The following is a 21,267-nucleotide window of genomic DNA, read 5'->3' on the forward strand; positions in this document are numbered from 1 at the left end:
GAGATTAATTAATTTTAACATTTATCTTCCACATATGAGCAAGAACATATTCCACTGTATACATGTATCACAATTTCTTTATCCATTCATACATTAATAGACATTTAGGTTGATTCCGTATCTTGGCTATTGTGAATAGTGCTGCAATAAATGTGGGAGTGCAGACATCTATTTGATATACTTAATTTTCATCTTTTTGATATAGACCCAGCAGTGGGATTGCTGGGTTTATGGTAGGTCTATTTTCAGTTTTTTGAGGAGCCTCCATACTGTTTTCTATAGGGGTTGCATTCATTTACATTCCAACCAACAGTGTACAAGGGTTCCCATTTCACCATGTCCTCACCAGCACTTGTTATTTATTGCCTGTCTTTTTGATAAAAAGCATTTTGGGGTAAGATAATACCTCATTGTAGTTTTGATTTGCATTTCTATGATTGCTAATGATGTTGAAAACTTTTTCATATGCCTCTTGCCTATTTGTATGTCTTCTTTTGAGAAATGTCTATTCATATCCTTTGCCCATTTTTAATCTGATTATTTGATTTTTTTCTTACAGAGTTGTTGGTGATCCTTGTATATTCTGGTTCTTAATTACTTGTCAGATGGGTAGTTTGCAAATATTTTCTGCCATTCTGTGGGTTGTCCCTTCACCTGTTAATTGTTTTCTTTGCCTTACAGAAGCTTGTTAGCTTGATGTAATCTCATTTGTTCAATTTTGCTTTAGGGTTATTACTTAAGAAGTCTTTGCCCAGTTCAATGTCCTGAAACATTTTTCCAGTGCTTTGTAGTAGTTTCATAGTTCCAGGTCTTAGATTTAAGTCTTTAAACCATTTTGATTTGATTTTTGTTCTGTAGTGAAAGTTAAGTATCTAGTTTAATTTTCTATATAAATATCCAGTTTTTCCAGCTTGGCACCCTTGTCAAAAATAAGTTCACCATAGATGTGTAGATTTAGTCATGGGTTATTTTTTTGTTTTATTGGTTTATGTGTCTGTATTCATTACTACAGCTCCGTGGTATAACTTGAAGTCAGATAATGTTGATTTCTCTAGTTTTGTACTTTTGCTCAAGATGGCTTTGGACATTCTAGGTTTTTTGTGGTTCCATATAAATTTCAGGATTCTTAAAAAATTTTCTGTCAAGAATGTCATTGGTATTTAGATGGGGATTAAATTGATTCTGTAGATTGCTTTATGTAGTGTGGACATTTTAACAATATTTTAACAATATTCCAGTCCATAAACATGGAATGCTTTTTCTTTTTTTTTTTTTTGGATTTTACTTCAGCTTATAATAATTTAATATGCCTGAGAATTTTTGTGCAAACACATATCACTTTTCATTAAAAATATGCATAGCGTACTTTGGGAAAAGTTGGTTTAAGTTGCAACCAACTTTCCGCACAAAAAATTTTACATATATAAATATATAACATTCCCTAATTCCTATGATTGCACTTCTGGTTTAACCCTGTTCAACCTCCAAGGAAATTTGAAAGACATGCAATTATGTTTATATTCCTTCACTACTATGCTTATTCAGAAGAAATATTCTAAAAACTAGTTTCCTTGGCTCCAATTTACCCAAATTTTCCTTCTTGAAAGTAAATCCCTCCCACATCCTACCCATGTTGGGTTCTTTTTGGAGATTGTATAAAAATGCAAATTTAAAAAATGAACTTTTATTAATCATAACTACACAGGAATATGAGTGGTGTTTGGGCTGCCAGGGGCTTACAAACAGAAAGGAAAAAGGAAGTCTTCACTTCTGAATAAAAAAGGTAAAATTCTTTGTTTTGCTAACGCTGTGAGCATACCATTTGATGGATGCATAATTTAACCCAACATTAGCAGGGGAAACATATAAGCCATGTCACTGTTATCTCAGATAACAGACTGGGCTTACTCCACCAAACATTCGGAACAGCTTTCTATAAGCAAGAGTCATAGCTATTGCTTTTCTTATCCCATCTTTCTAACCTGGTGCTCCTTGTCCAGGCTTATTGGAAGTAAATGTACCAGGAAGTTCAGTATCTCTGGTATATTTCAATATTACTGAATTTATTTTCTATTTGCTTTTTATTTTCGAGGTAAGAAAACTTAACTGAAGCAGTGTATTAAATCTTTCTTCCTTTTCTGCCTCCAAACACTCATGGCCTATTCATTTATACTTTCAATTTACCATACTTTATCCACTAGGGCCTTATCCCAAATTTGTTTCCATCCCTCCACTTCCCCCTTCCACATTCACAATCCTTCTGCAACATTCCTTTTCTCACAAGTCAGATTAGACCACTTGTATTAGTGGTGCCTACTCCCCTTCATGTGCTAATCTGTACAGGAGGTCAGCTAACTGCTGGGCCTCAGTCCTCCTTCAGGATACCCATTTTGGGTGAGGATGTGCAAGCTGGGGTACCAAAGCTACCCATCATGACCGGAAGACTCTGATTCCTCCTCAGTCCACCCAATAAATTGCTACCTGCACTCAAATAAATAGCAGACTCTGGCTTTTGAAGACCAACTTCTGCCTCTTGGCTTCTTCCATTCTCCTTGATGTCAGGGGTCTTTTTTTTTTTTTTTTTTTTATTGTTGGGGATTCATTGAGGGTACAATAAGCCAGTTACACTGATTGCAATTGTTAGGTAAAGTCCCTCTTGCAATCATGTCTTGCCCCCATAAAGTGTGACACACACTAAGGCCCCACCCTCCTCCCTCCATCCCTCTTTCTGCTTCCCCCCCCATAAACTTAATTGTCATTAATTGTCCTCATATCAAGATTGAGTACATAGGATTCATGCTTCTCCATTTTTGTGATGCTTTACTAAGAATAATGTCTTCCACTTCCATCCAGGTTAATACGAAGGATGTAAAGTCTCCATTTTTTTTAATAGCTGAATAGTATTCCATGGTATAAATATACCACAGCTTGTTAATCCATTCCTGGGTTGGTGGGCATTTAGGCTGTTTCCACATTTTGGCAATGGTAAATTGAGCTGCCATAAACAGTCTAGTACAAGTGTCCTTATGATAAAAGGATTTTTTTCCTTCTGGGTAGATGCCCAGTAATGGGATTGCAGGATCGAATGGGAGGTCTAGGTTGAGTGCTTTGAGGTTTCTCCATACTTCCTTCCAGAAAGGTTGTACTAGTTTGCAGTCCCACCAGCAGTGTAAAAGTGTTCCCTTCTCTCCACATCCACACCAGCATCTGCAGTTTTGAGATTTTGTGATGTGGGCCATTCTCACCGGGGTTAGATGATATCTCAGGGTTGTTTTGATTTGCATTTCTCTAATATATAGAGATGATGAACATTTTTTCATGTGTTTGTTAGCCATTCGTCTGTCATCTTTAGAGAAAGTTCTATTCATGTCTCTTGCCCATTGAAATAAGGGATTGTTGGCTTTTTTCATGTGGATTAATTTGAGTTCTCTATAGATCCTGGTTATCAAGCTTTTGTCTGACTGAAAATATGCAAATATCCTTTCTCATTGTGTAGGTTGTCTCTTTGCTTTGGTTATTGTGTCCTTAGCTGTACAGAAGCTTTTCAGTTTAATGAAGTCCCATTTGTTTATTTTTGATGTTGTTGCAATTGCCATGGCAGTCTTCTTCATGAAGTCTTCCCCCATGCCAATATCTTCCAGTGTTTTTCCTATGCTTTCTTGGAGGATTTTTATTGTTTCATGCCTTAAATTTAAGTCCTTAATCCATCTTGAATCAATTTTTGTGAGTGGGGAAAGGTGTGGGTCCAGTTTCAGTCTTTTACATGTAGACATCCAGTTCTCCCAACACCATTTATTGAATAGGGAGTCTTTCCCCCGAGGTAAGTTCTTGTTTGGTTTATGAAAGATTAGGTGGTTGTAAGATGTTAGTTTCATTTCTTGGTGTTCAATTCGATTCCAAGTGTCTATGTCTCTGTTTTTGTGCCAGTACCATGCTGTCTTGAGCACTATGGCTTTGTAGTACAGACTAAAATCTGGTATGCTGACGCCCCCAGCTTTATTTTTGTTACTAAGAACTGCCTTAGCTATACGGGGTTTTTTCCGGTTCCATACAAAATGCAGAATCATTTTTTCCAAATCTTGAAAGTACGATGTAGGTACTTTGATAGGAATGGCATTGAATAGGTAGATAGCTTTGGGAAGTATAGACATTTTAACAATGTTGATTCTTCCCATCCATGAGCATGGTATGTTCTTCCATTTGTTAATATCCTCTGCTATTTCCTTTCTGAGGATTTCATAGTTTTCTTTATAGAGGTCCTTCACCTCCTTCGTTAGGTATATTCCTAGGTATTTCATTTTCTTTGAAACTATGGTGAAGGGAGTTGTGTCCTTAATTAGCTTCTCATCTTGACTGTTATTGGTGTATACAAAGGCTACTGACTTGTGGACATTGATTTTATATCCTGAAACATTACTGTATTTTTTGATGACTTCTAGGAGTCTTGTGGTTGAGTCTTTGGGGTTCTCTAAGTATAAGATCATGTCGTCAGCAAAGAGGGAGAGTTTGACCTCCTCTGCTCCCATTTGGATTCCCTTTATTTCCTTGTCTTGCCTAATTGTATTGGCTAGAACTTCCAGCACTACGTTGAATAGTAAAGGTGACAGAGGACAACCTTGTCTGGTTCCAGTTCTAAGAGGAAAAGCTTTCAGTTTTACTCCATTCAGTAAAATATTGGCTGTGGGTTTGTCATAGATAGCTTCAATCAGTTTTAGAAATGTGCCACCTATGCCTATACTCTTCAGAGTTCTAATTAGAAAAGGATGCTGGATTTTATCAAATGCTTTTTCTGCATCTATTGAGAGGATCATGTGATCTTTATTTTTGCCTCTGTTAATATGGTGGATAACGTTTATAGACTTGCGTATGTTAAACCAGCCTTGCATCCCTGGGATGAAGCCTACTTGATCATGATGAATGACTTTTTTGATGATAAGCTGTAATCTATTGGCTAGGATTTTGTTGAGAATTTTTGCGTCTATGTTCATGAGTGAGATTGGTCTGAAATTCTCCTTTTTGTTTGGGTCTTTTCCTGGTTTTGGTATCAGGGTGATGTTTGCTTCATAGAATGTGTTGGGGAAGATTCCTTCTTCCTCAGTTTTTTGGAATAATTTCTGCAGTACAGGAATAAGCTCTTCCTTGAAGGTTTGATAGAATTCTGGAGTGAAGCCATCTGGACCAGGGCATTTTTTAGTTGGAAGCTTTTTTATTGTTTCTTTGAACTCAGTGCTTGAAATTGGTCTGTTCAGGAGGTCTATTTCTTCCTGGCTAAGTCTAGGGAGAGGGTGTGATTCCAAATATTGATCCATTTCCTTCACATTGTCAAATTTCTGGGCATAGAGTTTCTGGTAGTATTCAGAGATGATCTCTTGTATCTCTGTGGGATCAGTTGTTATTTCCCCTTTATCGTTTCTGATTGAGGTTATTAGAGATTTTACTTTTCTATTTCTAGTTAGTCTGGCTAATGGTTTATCTATTTTATTTATTTTTTCAAAAAACCAACTCCTTGTTTCATTAATTTTCTGAATGATTCTTTTGTTTTCAATTTCATTGATCTCTGATTTGATTTTGGATATTTCTTTTCTTCTACTGAGTTTAGGCTTAGATTGTTCTTCTTTTTCCAATTCCATAAGATCTCTTGTGAGATTGTTGATGTGCTCTCTTTCTGTTTTTCGAATGTAGGCATCTAAAGCGATGAATTTTCCTCTCAAAACTGCTTTTGCAGTATCCCACAGGTTTTGGTAGCTTGTGTCTTCATTGTTGTTATGCTCAAGGAAGTTAATGATTTCCTGTTTTATTTCTTCCTTCACCCATCTGTTATTCAACAGAAGATTGTTTAATTTCCGTGCCTTTGGGTGGGCTTGAGCATTTTTGTTAGAGTTGAGTTGCACCTTTAGTGCCTTATGGTCTGAAAAGATACAAGGTACAATTTCAATTCTTTTGATTCTGTTGATATTTGTTTTGTGTCCCAGGATATGATCAATTTTGGAGAATGTTCCATGGGGTGATGAGAAGAATGTATATTCTTTATCTTTGGGGTGGAGTGTTCTATATGCATCTATCAAGCATAGTTGTTCTAGGGTCTCATTTAAATCTCTTACATCTTTGTTTAATTTCTGTTTAGAGGATCTGTCCAGCTCTGTAAGAGGTGTGTTAAAGTCCCCTGTTATGATGGTATTATCAGATATCATATTGCTCAGACTGAGTAAGGTCTGCTTCAAGAATCTGGGAGCATTTAAATTGGGTGCATAAGTATTTAGAATTGAAATGTCTTCTTGTTGTAGTTTTCCCTTGACCAATATAAAGTGACCATCTTTGTCTTTTTTGACTTTAGTTGCTTTAAATCCACATGTATCTGAAAATAAGATTGCAACTCCTCTTTTCTTCTGAATTCCGTTTGCCTGAAAAATTGTCTTCCAACCCTTGACTCAGAGCTTTAATTTGTCTTTTGAGGCCAGGTGTGTTTCTTGCAGACAGCAAATGGATGGCTTGTGTTTTTTAATCCAGTCAGCCAATCTATGTCTCTTCAGTGGGGAATTCAAGCCATTAACATTTATGGAGATAATTGATAAGTGTGGTAGTATTCTATTCGTCTTATTTGGTGAGAGTCCATTGCTTAGTTTTATCTTTTGCATCAGTGTGGAGGTTAGGTTTTGTCCTTTGATTTCTGAGTTCTTACTTTGCTGCTGATCCATTGTGGTGGTCAGTGTGCAGAACAGGTTGAAGTATTTCCTGTAGAGCTGGTCTTGTTGTGGCGAATTTCCTCAATGTTTGTATATCCGTAAATGATTTGATTTCTCCGTCAATTCTGAAGCTTAGCTTAGCAGGGTACAGAATTCTGGGCTGAAAATTGTTCTGTTTAAGTAGGTTAAAGATAGATGACCATTGTCTTCTTGCTTGGAAAGTTTCATTAGAGAAGTCTGCGGTAACTCTGATGGATTTGCCCCTGTAGGTCAACTGGCGCTTACTCCTGGCAGCTTGCAGAATCTTTTCTTTTGTCTTGACTTTGGACAGGTTCATCACAATGTGTCTTGGAGAAGCTCGGTTAGAGTTGAGGCGACCTGGGGTCCGATATCCCTCTGAAAGCAGTGTGTCAGACTCTTTGGTGATGTTTGGGAAATTTTCTTTTATAATATTTTCTAGTATGGCTTCCATTCCTCTGGGGGCATTCTTCTTCCCCTTCTGGAATTCCTATAACTCGTATGTTGGAACGCTTCATAAAGTCCCATAATTCTGACAGTGAACGTTCTGCTTTCTCTCTCTTCTTTTCTGCCTCTTTTACTGTCTGAGTTATCTCAAGAACTTTGTCTTCTACCTCTGAAATTCTTTCTTCTGCATGGTCTAACCTGTTGCTGATACTTTCCATTGTATCTTTAAGTTCCCTAATTGACTGTTTCAGTTCCTTCAGGTCTGCTATATCCTTTTTATATTCTTCATATCGTTCATCTCTTATTTGATTCTGTTTTTGGATTTCCTTTTGGTTATTTTCTACTTTATTAGCAATTTCCTTCATTGTTTCTGTCATTTCTTTCATTGTTTTCAACATGTGTATTCTAAATTCCCTTTCTGTCTTTCCTAACATTTCTATACTGGTGGAATCATCTGCAGTAGCTACCTCATGGTCCCTTGGTGGGGTTGTTCTGGACTGGTTCTTCATGTTGCCTGAAGTTTTCTGCTGATTCTTCCTCATGAGTGATTTCTTTTATCTGTTTCCTTGCCCTAATTTTCCTTTCACTTCCTCTTGCTCTTTAAGTTCTTGTGCCTGTGGACTAAGGGTTACAGGACCAGAAGGGTGAGAAGGTTGAAGAGCAAAAAAAGGGGGATGAAAGAAAGGAGGACCGAGTGATAAGAAAAAAAGAAAGATAGAGAAAGGAGAGGGGGTGGGTATAAGGAATATTGACAAAAAGAAGAGAGGCACAGAAAGAGGGAGACAGGGCAATATAGGTGTACAGTAGGGTACTTTGACACAACCTTAAAAAACCCCACCTTCTGGGGGTGCCCAGTTGCGTGGTTCCCTTGAGGTCAGCAGCTCTTTGCTAACCTGATCAGACACAGTACCCCACCTCCACCAAGTAGAGAGGAAAGACAAAAATGCTATAAATCAAACCAAAAGAAGCAAACAGAAAACTTTACGGGGAAAAGACAAAAATGCTATAAATCAAACCAAAAGAAGCAAACAGAAAACTTTACAGGGATAAAATTGGGTGAAAAACCAAATTATATCGGTAGAAACACTAGCAAAAATGAAGTTGAAGTTATTAAAAAAGGCAGCAATGGGAAATTATAATTAAACTAGGAAAATTGAGAAAGAAAAAGGGATCTGTGTGGAAAAGATTGAAATTAAAAAAACAAAAGAACATCAGCAACGTCAAAATAAACAAACAAAAAAAACAACCAAACCAAAAAAAAGAGAAGAAAAAAATACACAACCAAAAACAAAGCAGTTTGTATATGTTATTGAATATTGTCTGGGCAACACGTGGTCTTCTGGGGTTTGAGATGTTAGTCACAGTTCTGATACGACTGGAGGCTGCTGATTTCTCAAACCCCAGCAGGTAGACACCCTAAATCTCTCTTCAGCCTACTTAAAAGGCACTTTGAACTTGTAAACTTGCTGAGCAGAAGCTTTCCCAGCTTTCTCGCTGGAATCGCTGCTGAAGTGGCTATCCACTTAGTGTGCCAAAACCGGTCTCACTCTGCCCCTGAGGGTTAGGGCTGCAAGGTGGCTCAAACCCCACCCTTAGGCTACTTGGTTGCTGGGTTACCAGCTCCCACCCGTTTCTAGCTCTGCGACCCTGAGGGCGGAGCTTGCAGGGGCAGATCACTGACAATGGATCTGTGTGACCCACCGCCAAACACTATTAGCTCCGTCTGGCTCAGCGGCTCAGACTGGGGCCCTAGACAACGGCCAAAGTTCTCCGCACTCCCGCTCAGGCCTTCCCCAAGGCAGTTCAACTCAGTGCCAAGTCCAAGGACATCAAAACAGTTCACAGGTAAGGCCTTTCTGGTTTGCAGTCTCGCTGCTACTGAACTTACAGTTGTGGGCGGGTTTAGACGGATTGAACACACGCGACCACTTGCCGGTTTTCCACTGTTTTAGTCCTCCTCTTGGGGTCCAGAAGTCTCTCGCTGACTCCCTGTATCTTCATAGGAGTGATGATAGGCAGTTCCCACCAGCCAGAGATGCCTGGAGTCCTATCTCCCCAGACTCACGGTGCCCAGATGCAAGGAAGCTGTTACTCGGCTGCCATCTTGCTCCGCCTCGATGTCAGGGGTCTTGACCACTCTGGCTATCCCCAGTCTCTTCAGCCTGTCCACTAAATTCATCTTCAACTGGCCAATGTCAAGAGAGTTCCGGGAGGGTCTCAAGCCATACATCTCCTGGAGGAATATTTCAGCTGGTCGAGAGGCCAAAAAATTTTCAGAAAGATGTACTCGAGGCTCGAAGGGCAAAGGAGGAGGGGAGGTGAGTGAGATGGTGAATTTGGTGGTGTAGAAGGGGTGGCTAGGACTTTAGGGAATGGCTGAAGGAGGGGGTTCTCTGAAACCGGACTGTGGTACACTTTGGCAGAGATGCCTCGCTCTTGTAGAAGTTTGGCTAAGCTCATGGTGCTACTGAAGGTTATAGTAGAATCTCGTCGGTTGGTGATAGATTCACCAATGCTAAGTCTGTAGGACATGGCAGGAGAATTCACAGCCGTGTTTGATGAACTGCTACCGCTGCTTCCACAGGATAATGAAGGGAACCCAGAGCTGGGGGTAACCTGAGTGATGTCAGAGGGATGTAATATCCTACAAGTTGTGAAGGTGAATGTCGAGTTTGTGCATGACAGACACTTTCCTGGGTTTGAGGTTGCAACTGTAACTGGTCCCCCTGTTGAAGTAATGGACGGTAGGAAGATCCCCGTTACTGGGATGGATACTGAAGGTTTCTGTTCCACTTGAAGAGGCTGCTGAATCTGAAAAGTGATACCCCCCTCTTCATCCTCTTCTAAATCTGAGAGGTGATAGATGGCATCATTGGGCAACTGGGTAAATCCTTTAGTAATAACACCTGGTCGTGGATCAAAAATTGTCCCCAAGTTTGGTTGAGCGAGCTGCTACCAGTGATGCAGAGTTTGTGATCCTTCAAGGGGCTTGACAATTTGTCATTTTTCTGGCATGAAACCTCGAAGGCAACTGGCACTGCTGAAGTCTGTGATCTCTGACTGGTTGTTACAGAGAGAGGCAAGGCTCTCGGTGCGGGTAATGCAGCCATTAGCCCCTTCCTTCTGGTCAGCCAGAACCTGGATCTTCTGCTCCCACTCTTCAGCAAAGAATTGCTTCTCACTTAAATAGTTCTGTCGACGCAGGCTAAGGCGATGCAGGGCTGTGGCCAAATCACTCTCTCCAGAGAGTCCTGGGTGGTCCATCTTCTGGGAGTTCCCTGGAAGCTCCTCCGAGTTGCTTCCCTGATTCAGGAGTGTTTTGTTCTCTGTTTGCTGTAAACCAGACTCAAAGGGTTTTGCTGTCATGATGACACTTGAACAGTTGGAGCCTGGGATGGGCAGCAGAGCTGGGAATGAGATACAGCGACCCCGTGCGTCATTGGCAACTTTGACAGTATCAAATACCCGTTTCTGTTGGGCTTTTTGTTTAAAGAGAGAAGATTCCTCATCCAAACTCAACTTTTTACGCGTGATCCCCTCAATCTCAGCTGCCAAAGATTCTCCAGTAAAAACGCCATATGACTGGGATAAGTAGAGATGAGCAGCAGGGCCAGATCTACTACGAAGTTCTTTTATTTCTTCTTGGGATTCGTGTAACATTCCCAGGCACTCCATATTCCTGTCTTGTAACTCATGTAGCTCCATTGTTAGTTGCCGTTGGGCATCTTTGGAAGCTTGTAGGTGAAGTCTTAGTTCTTCTTTCTCAATCACATGTTCTTTAAGTTTATGCTGAAGATCTACAATCTGAGACAAGAGAGAGGAGATCTCTTCCTGGTATCGAATCAGTTCATCACTTTTCCCTGACAATTCTTCAGTCATTCTGGACATCTGAGCATTTGTTTCATGGAGTTCTTTAACACAGTCATTGACAAGCTGCTGTTCCTTCTCTTCATAGGTAATAGTTTCTGTCTTTATGTGACAAGCCTTTGATCGAAGAGCCATATTCTCTTCTTCCAGTTCCTTAAGCTTTTCTTGCAGCATGTCCAATTGCAGTAAACCCTGAGATAAGCTAAAGGACTATTGAACCGAAGAGGTGTAGAACAGCTGGAATCAGTTTCACTTTCTTCAGAACCGATGGAGACAATTCGAAGTAACTCCTCTTTTTTGGATAGCTCATGCTGTAGCTGATTAACTTGATCAAAGGCTTGTCCCAGCTGCTCCTCCAGGGCTTCATTCTGCTCCGATAAGATACGGTTTCGCTTTAAGAGAGCATGCCCAATTCGAGCAGCGAGTTCCAGATCACGATCTCTCTCTGCCAGGAGAAGTGTAACCATGTCGATATCGTTGTAAGTTTTGGTCATCCGCTCCACCCTGTCTGTGCCTAGAATCATATAATGGAAAGTCTCTGCAGCAAGCACTGGAGAAAGGGCATCAGATGCATGTTGTTGCTGGTGTGGGGACTGAGTCCAGTCTTGATTTTCATACAGAAAGAGAGAGTCTACTTTTAGCCTATACTGCGGTAGCTGTTCTTCTAGCAGATTAACCAGCTCAACTTCAGGGAGATCTTCATTGGAGCAGACATCAGTGATGCTTTCCGAGTCTCGGTGATTGGTATTCATGAGGTTTTCTTCACCTGTTGGTGATGTAAAAATGGCATTCTGGGGCTGACGCATATAGGATCCTTTCTTGCTTTGGTTGAGAAGGCGGACAGCTTTGGTATGAATCAGAGTAAAGGAAATTCATCAAGCCATTCAATAAAGAAATGGTTTTAGTCATGTGGATATTTTCTTTGAGACAGATTTTCTCTGATGAGTCAAATGACATCTGCAGTAATGGATGCTTTCATGTGATCATATCTTGGACAGTCATGACCCGAATGGCCCGGTGTCCTCCATCGTCCGCCCACGCCCCCTCAGGGAGAAGCCTCTAAAACCGCGGCAGCCTAAGCTGCAGCTGCTGCCAGTAACCGCCCAGGCGTGGCAAGGACTGCCATGGAATGCTTTTTCATTTCCTTGTTTCATCTATCATTTTTTTCATCAGTGTTTTGTAGTTCTCCTTGTAGAGATCTTTTATTCGTTGGTTAAGGATATTCCAAGGTAATTTTTTTTTTTAATTGAGACAGAGTCTCACTTTGTCACCCTCTGTAGAGTGCCTTGGCATCATAGCTCATATCAACCAACAACTCTTGGGCTCAAGTGATTCTCTTGACTTAGCCTCTCTGAGCTAGGACTACAGGCACCCACCACAACACCCAACTATTCTTTTGTTGTTGTTGTTTAACAGACCCAGGCTTGGTTTGAAACCACCGGCCCTGGTGTATGTGGCCAGTGCCCTAACCACTGCTACAGGCACACCCACTCCCCCACCCGCCCCATAATTTCTTTTTTTCTTTTGATGCTATAGTAAATGAGATTGAGTTCTTGATTTGATTCTTGGCTTGGTTATTGTTAGTGTATAGAAATGCTACTAATTTGTATACATTGATTTTGTAAACTGAGAATTTGCCAAATTCATTTATCATTTCTAGATATCTTTTGTAGGAGTCTTTAGCATTTTCTGGGTTTAAGATCTTATCATTGGCATACAGAAATAGTTTGATTTCCTCTTTTCCAATTTGATGTCCTTTATTTATTTCTCTTTCCTGACTGCTCTAGCTAGGACTTCTAGCACTATATTGAATATATATGAATAGAAGTGGTAAAAGTAGGGATCCTTGTGTTGTTACAGTTTTTAGGGTAAATGTTGTCAACTTTACCCCATTCCAAATGATGTTGACTTTGGGCTTGTCATATATGGCTTATATAATTTTGAGATATGTTACTTCTTTGCCTAATTTGTTGAAGGTTTTTATCCTGAAGAGGAGATGGATTTTATTGAACACTTTTCCTAAGGGAAATACGTTAGCATCATTTAATAGCCATATCTACTTTCTTTCTGTTTATAAAGAAATATTGATGTTTAAAATGGTTATCCTAATTTTTAAATTTAAAGCCATCCTATCATCTGATAGTAATCATCTGAAACACTGTGTCTGAGGTCTTTGGTCTGAAACTTGTACTTTAGTAACTATATCCACAGGAGCATTTTCTTTCTAAAAGAATGGAATAATTAGTTCCTAGGAAATGACACAGCCACACATTGTCAATGTAATTAAGTGTGCTACTGCCAAACTCAGACAAACCTACATTTTCTGAGGATTTCTGCATGATGTCAGATCCAACATATTTTTTGCTTATTATTTTATAATCACCACTTAGCGAAGTTCAAGGAAGCTTCTTGAATTCTAGGAAAACCACAAAAAAAGACTCCTACCATCCTGGCAATGCCTCAATGTTAAAACATAGTCATTTAGTCCGCCCCTACCATTTGTCTTTTGTAGCAATGTGTCCATTACATAGAAATTATTCTGCTTTCTGAAATCATCAGAATAGAGTTTTCCATGACTTTGTCTCATAATCAATGGCAATGTGTAATAATACAGATCATTAACAGTGAGAACAAAATGTAATCAGTATCTTCTTGTTAGTCCAAATCCTAAGAAAATGGTGAATAGATTTATTTTTCTTTGGCTTCATGTTGTCTACTTTTAACCATCTCTACTACGGAGTGTGGTGGCTATTATTTTGGCTGCATATGGCGATGTTTCCCTCATTACCACTGCTGGTATTAGACTATAGCCTCCTGAGGATTGTTTCAGGAGAGGAAGTATTTATCAGGCTCAGACTTGACCTGGAACAGTGACTTCAATCCCTTGGATATAGTAATTTCTCTGTCAGAGGAGCTCGACCTAAGTATGTAGTTGCTAGATGAAGTACAGGATTCCCACTTAAATTTGAACTTCAGATAAACAATGCTTTATTATTAGGCTTTATTATAGCTCTTTCCCCACTTTTGTAGAAATATTTCAAATAACATTTAGGACATATTCATATTGCTGCAACTTATACTAAAGTAGTATTTGTTGTATATCTGAAAATCAGCTGTAACCAGTTATCATTTATTTGTGTTTGCTAAATTTGACAATACTAGAACTAGTGCTTTCTCTTATTTTGTTTGTTTACTTGTTTATTGTAAACACTAGAAGAGAGATTTTATATTGGGAGGTGATATGGTATGAAGGTTTGTCTGCTCCACATCTCATGTTGAAGTTTAGTTACCAGTGTGGGAGGTGGGGCCGAGGGGGAGATGTTTGGGTCCTGGGGGTACATCCCTCATGAATCGCCTAGTATCCACCTTAAGATAAAAAGTGAGTTCTTAGTTTATTAGTTCCCATGGCTGCTGGTTGTTCAAAAGAGCCCAGCACCTCTTTGTCTCTCTCTTGTTCTTTAATTCACCTGCTCTTCTTCCACCTCTGCCTTGACTGGAAGCTCCCTGTAGTCCTCACCATAACCAAATGCTGCCACCATGCTTCTTATATAGCTTTAGAACCATGAGCCAAATTAAACTTTTTTCTTAATAAATTACCCAGTCTCAGGTATTTCCTTTATAGTAATGCAAAATGAACTAACCCAGGAGGTATTGTGTAAGAATAAATAGAAACCCATTTGATAACCAATTCTTTAATGAGTAAGAGGAAAGAGTTTCTTGAGAAAAAGTTAAATCAAGTGGAGGGAAGCAGATACTTGAGGTGGCAGAGGAGATAATCACTTCTGAGTTCTTGCTCCTATCCACAGTATTCTGGAGCTCTTCCTTTTATACCATATACTACCCCCAGTACCCTTCCCAGTTATGGGAGCCAACAAATTACTTTTTCTTGCATAAGCAACTGTGTGTACTGTCCTTCCCCCAGGACTCACATCTCTTCTTCCCTCCTCTGGTGTGTTTTCCCTGATGTCCTCCTTCCTTTAGCTTGCCTTCATGCAGCAGCATGCCCTCAGAACTCCTGTCCCCAGCAAGCTGCCCCACACTGCCTAGTACACTATTCTTCCCCGAGAAGGACCTTAAAAATTCTTGTTGAAAAACTCATGGATAGAGTCCCTGGAAATAGTCACCATAATACTTTTATTAAAGAGTGGTATGACAAAGTTTTTAGGAGGACAAATCTGTCAACAGAAATAGCTCTTCATTCATTTAGAAATTTTTTTTTCTTTCCAATGTGAGGAATAGAATAGGAAAACTTGTTTCTTTCCCACAAATGGTAGTTCTTTAACTAACTGGAAAGGAGGAAGCTTGTTTATTTTCTCATCTTAAAGAGAAATAATTCTTCTAAAAGCCCCAGTATTTTTGTGCTTTGTCAGCTTGGTACACTGGTCTGGACCCTTTGCCAATGGCCAGTCTCAAAAATGGTCATTTAGAAAGCAAGACTTTCTCAGAGAGGGCATATGCTGGCCTGCTTTCATGTTACCAGGTGAGCAATTAATTGGTCTCCTGTTAATATCACAAAGGCCTTCATAGACAGAGTTCTTCATGGATAAGATAGAAAGCTAGAAAACATCGTTTAAATTTATTTACTGTATATAGAAGTAATGTTCTCTATAAGAAAAGTGTTCTTTATTCATTTGGGAATTGAATGGAGTCCAAATTTACCAAAGTATAATCACCGAAAGACAAAAGCTCGCAGAGATATAAACAGAAAAGCAGGCATTTTACTTCATGCATATACCAAATAATTTGAAAAATCAAAGACAAACTAAAATTCTCAGTAAGGGTCCAATAGGCAAGAAAGAAATCATCTTAAAATAAGTCTTAAAGAAATAGAGTAAAAAAAAGTGATGATGGATGAAAAAACAAACAAACTCTGTACAAATTCTGGGTTTTGAGTCCTTTTGGAATAACTGCCAATGAAGTCCCTCAAGAATAAGGGGGTGCATGATGTCAGCGTAGCATATGGGCTATAGAAATCATGTCAATTAGTTTCAGCAGCATGAATCCTTAGACATAAATACATAATACAAGTTGTTGTTTAATATAACCATAGTTTACTGGCTAGGCTAGTCTAAGGCCAAACATCAATAATCCTGATATTTAACAGAGTTAACCTATTAGGCAGGATTAGAGTCTGCCTGCAGCCTTTGTCTACAGCAAAGGCTAAGTCTCTGATAAGACTGGACAGATTAGAGAAATCAACTCTTGGGGCCAGAGGCTTCAACAGTGTGAAGTAAATAACTGCCCTTGTCAGCTAATACAAAGACCAGAGCCCACTACTGGGGATCCTGACAAAGAGAATAAGGTGATTAAAACAAGATTGATCTCTACAGTTTGACCAAGCAGAATCTAACATGCTGACTTCTTCTGTGTACCTTCTTCATACCCTGTGTTGGGTAAGAATATTATAGTCAAGACATAGACAGATGGCAGGGGTCCAGGATGAGGGGGCATGCAGAGCAATAGGGGGATGTGAGGGTCTGCAATATTTCTGAATGCTTTCTGAGTGCTTTCAAGTAATATTATGCATAGTCCTATTACCTTTTCTTTTTTATACAATGTTATAGACTTCAAAGAGATTCTGTATCTAAATCTTCATAACAATTTTTGCAAGCACATGAAGTAAGGAACATACTTATGACTCAAGAAATTAAGTGACCTACTCAAAATTGCCTAAATAATCAATAGCACAGGCTGGGTTTACTCCAGCCCAAGGTATCCCGAGTGAGCTTTTCCAGGAGTTTTTTCTTTTGGTGCCTATTTAATTTTGATGTCCTATTCATATGGAGACATGTGACGTAGACTTCTATTTACTACTATATAGATAAAGAACAGCATGGAGGAGGGATAAGGGAGTGTTTAGAATCCAGAATCAAACTAGTCATCTGTAGAGACAATTATACGAATGATTAGGGAAGATACCACGACCTTAGAAATGGGATTTTGAGTGTTACTAAACCAAATTATCTAAAGTAATCTTTCAAAGAGTTCCAGAACGAAAGAATCATAAAAAGGCAGGAAAACGCAAACACTCTCAGTTAAGTTAAATGGAATTGTCCTTGGAAATGGCTATGAACTATTCTAATGGGAGAGAAAAAGAAAACAGCAGCTAAGATTGTTTATCAGTTCTACAGATACATCTTTTAATATAGAAAGTAGTTATAAACAAGGTCACCCTCTCTTGATTTCCTTGATTTCTCTTTAGAGCACAATGTGTGTTCACTCACATTTTTAATTGCATGTATTTCCATATGTAGTTAACAGTTTAAAATGTTGAAGCTGTAAAGACTGTGACTCATAAAACAGTGGGATGCATATACTTTTGGTAACAAAATAGTAATAAATTTATTAGAAATTATTTTTAGTTGGGGTTGTTTAAAGAAATTTTGTAGCATTGCATCTCCTTATGTGAATACTGGAGAATATTGTTCTGGCTTGTGGCTTCAAAGACTTTTTTTTTTTATGAACTGGTTGCCAATGTTTCTGGCCCATGAACTGTATAGAGAAGTCCTTTGACACTCTCCCTCCTCCTTTTCTCCTTTTTTCCCACTTTGCAGTTAAAACAGCTACATTGGAATTAAGAAAAAAAGAACAGGAGAACTTTCAACTTAATCTTGACATTGCTGAGATACTGAGTTAATGAAAGCAATTTCTTACTTTTGGATCTTGTATCATGTGATTAAAACTCCCTCAGTTGTTTAAATTACTCCTACTCAGGTACTTGCAGCCAAAAGCATTACTTGCAGCCAAAAGCATTCCTAACTGAAGCCAGAATTCCTATCTGTCTTGTTTTCTTTTTCAGTGTCCTGTCAGTCTTTCTGTTGTGGGGACATTTTTTATTTGTTTATTTATTTTTTCCACTTGCATTTGAATCTTCTTGCTCTGTGAGATGAGTCTTGGTGAGAGACAGAGCCAACTTTAAACTATAGAAACACTAACTATATAAACTATAAAAACTATAAATGCCAAACACATTGTCAGCCTGATTCAAAACTAGTGTTTAGGTAAATAGGCTATCTCAATTGGACACATTCACATCTTTTTTTGAGTGGGGAGTTACAGAAAATTTTGGAAAATGAATCATTCTCTGACAGAGGAAGCAGTTTTAGCAAAATTAGGCTCCTGGCCTATGAATGGTAACAGCAGCTAGGACATTCAGTGTTCTAGTCTTCTCAGAGGTACAAGTGGTTTCCTCATCAGCCTAGTCTTACAGCCTTGTTTGGAACTTTTATTCAATATGCATACTTCTGAGAAAGATTGTCCAGTTCTCCTGGTGATTTAGAACTACCCAGTAGCCTTTCCAAAACATTATTTTCTTTCCTGTTTACTCAGTCATGGTTGGTGTGTCTTGCATTTTCTATCTCTTATGCCAACAGACCAGAGGAGAAGCAGCCTGGCCAGGAGAAACATCTCACCTTTTTTGCTTGGGTATGTAGTCACCTTTCACATATGAATGAGCATATTAACTGAGCTGACAGAACAAAGGGAGAGGAAGAAAAAGCACATTAAAAATATTAAAAATCAAGAAATCTTAAATCAGGATTTAAGAGTCTGTATAAAAACTGTTGGTAATATTCAGGGTAACTTTTAAGACATTAATTTGTGTCTATTCCCTATTTTCCCATTAATATCTTCTATTCACGTAGGTAGCCAGGCTCTGTGCCTCCTTGTCTTAGGAAAATTTGGGTTTGTAAACACTAAAGTTTTATTTACCCTAGATTTTCATTTTTTAATAATCTAGGCCTTTTGATAAGATTATGCTAGATGCCCTTGAGAGAATGCCTCCTGAGAAAGATGAAAGAAAGGGATTCATTTTCCTCACGCTGAAAATAATTTCCTTCTACCACATAGAGTGTACAAAGAGGGGAGGGAGAACCACTGTAGGAATTCCTCAAGGGTTAAAGCAGGAACCATCAGTGCTGTGGGGAGGAAGCAAGACTCCAGGAAGAAATGCTGGCAGGTCCAGGCTTGCTGAAGATTCCTGCATGCCCAGTGTGGTGCACAGAAGCATGAGCCAGGAAGAAGGCAGGATCTGGAGGGATCTTGTGGCATGAACTCCCTTGTTTAGCTAATACCACTGGAAAGAAGACCAGTGACCATAGAAGTCACCCTATGTCATTATGCCACCTAAGACCTCACATGTTTCATTACTCTATTGTAGTGGGTGGGTGGGGGGCAGGAATTGCTAAGATAGAATTTTGGCTATCTTGGCCAAAAGTGTGCAAGAAATAAACATAAAGTACATTTATGGAAAATAAAGAAACACATTATTATATTAATTTTCTTTTTTTTTTTTTTTTTGTAGAGACAGAGTCTCAGGGTACTGCCCTCAGGTAGAGTGCCGTGGCGTCACATGGCTCACAGCAACCTCTAACTCTTGGGCTTATGTGATTCTCTTGCCTCAGCCTCCCGAGCGGCTGGGACTACAGGCGCCCGCCACAACGCCCGGCTATTTTTTTGTTGCAGTTTGGCCGGGGCCGGGCCTGAACCCTTTCTCTCTACATCCACTCCAGCATCTATTTTTTTTTCCCCACTTTTTAATAATGGCCATTCTGATAGGGCTAAGGTGGTATCTCATTGTAGTTTTAATTTATATTTCCCTGATGATTGGTAATGTTAAACATTTTTTACTTTTTGCCATTTTTCTATCTTCTTTTGAAAAGCTTCTGTTCATTAACTTTTTGATGGGATTTTTTTCCAACAATTTGTTAGAGTTATTTGTAAATTCTAACAGTCCTTTAGGCTGTAGAGTTTGAGAATATTGTCTTGCACTCCATAGGTTGTCTAGTCACTCTTGAATATTTCCTCTGCTGTGCAGAAGATTTTTAATTTAATCAAGTCCCATTTATTTATTTTTGTTGTTAATATATTTACCTTTTGGGGTTTTAATCATAAATTCTTTGTCTAGGGCAATGTCTAGAAGAGTTTTTCCTACATTTTCTTTTAATTTTTTTTATGGTCTTATGCATTACATTTAAGTCTTTTATCCGTCTTGAATTAGTTTTTGTACAGAGTGAGAGATAGAGGTCCCTTTTATCTTCTCTATGTGGCTATCCAATTTTCCTGGCACCATTTATTGAATAGGGCCTCCGTCCCCAGTGTATGTTGTCATCGTTTTGTCAAAGATCAGTTGATCATAGCTTTGCAGTCTTATTTTGGGGTTCTCTATTTTTGTCTATTGGTCTATGTTCCTACATTTTTAACACTATTTTTAACCTGCTGTTTTGGTTTCTAAAGCCTAGTACTATAAGTTGAAGTCAAGTCATGTCATATCTCTAAATTTGTCCTTTTTTTGTAATACACTATACGTGTGTGTGTATATATATAATATATATCAGATTATATATATAGTGACATGTATATAATCTTATATATATGTATGTATATATCAGATTAATATGAGGGCACAAATGATTGGGTTACATTGTTTGTAAATGCCCTCCCTTTCCCTTATTCCTCTTCCCTCCTTTCCTCCCTTGAATATAATTTTTTTCTCTCTTGTGGAAGTGTAGTTTTTTATCTGGTGGTTTCATATTAGCATTGAGTACATTGGATACTTACTTTTGCATTCTTATGATACTTTACTAAGAAATGACCTTCAACTCCAACCAGGCAACTATGAAAGATGTAATCTTCATCTTTTTATGGCTGAATAATAATCCATGGCATAAATTAAACACAGTTTATTATTCCATTCATGAGTTGATGGACACTTGGGTTGATTTCACAATTTGTTTTTCTTCTGGGTTGATGTCTAACTCCCATTCTTTTCAGATAATATGCTCGTATATTTAGAAAACCCCAGGGACTCAACCACAAGGCAGTAATCAAGAAATATCGTGGGCGGCGCCTGTGGCTCAGTCAGTAGGGCGCCGGCCCCATATGCCGAGGGTCGCGGGTTCGGGGCCGGCCCCGGCTGAACTGCAACCAAAAAATAGCCGGGCGTTGTGGCGGGCGCCTGTAGTCCCAGCTACTCGGGAGGCTGAGGCAAGAGAATGCTTCATCCCAGGAGTTGGAGGTTGCTGTGAGCTGTGTGAGGCCACGGCACTCTACCCAGGGCAATAAAGTGAGACTCTGTCTCTACAAAAAAAAAAAAAAGAAATATCGTAATGTTTTAGGATACAAAAATCAATGTCCACAAATAAGTAGCCTCAATATATGCCAATTACAGTCAATTAAGAATCAAATCAAAGACACACACATAAAATACCCTTCACAAGAGCTTTGAAGAAAATGAAATACTTGGGAATATACC

At 39.0% G+C, this 21,267-nt stretch overlaps 1 protein-coding gene across 1 annotated transcript; it reads right to left on the bottom strand.

Moving 5' to 3' along the window:
- Window positions 1–1,281: 1,281 nt before the first annotated feature.
- Window positions 1,282–12,027, bottom strand: LOC128568095 (trafficking kinesin-binding protein 2-like). The gene is given in 4 exon segments (XM_053565770.1): window positions 1,282–2,551; window positions 9,262–9,464; window positions 9,467–11,227; window positions 11,230–12,027. Coding segments are annotated over 4 exon segments (2,742 nt in total). The 5' UTR covers window positions 11,822–12,027; the 3' UTR covers window positions 1,282–2,365.
- Window positions 12,028–21,267: the final 9,240 nt, after the last annotated feature.

The sequence above is a fragment of the Nycticebus coucang genome, chromosome 16, assembly GCF_027406575.1.
Source record: "Nycticebus coucang isolate mNycCou1 chromosome 16, mNycCou1.pri, whole genome shotgun sequence".
NCBI lineage: Eukaryota > Metazoa > Chordata > Mammalia > Primates > Lorisidae > Nycticebus > Nycticebus coucang.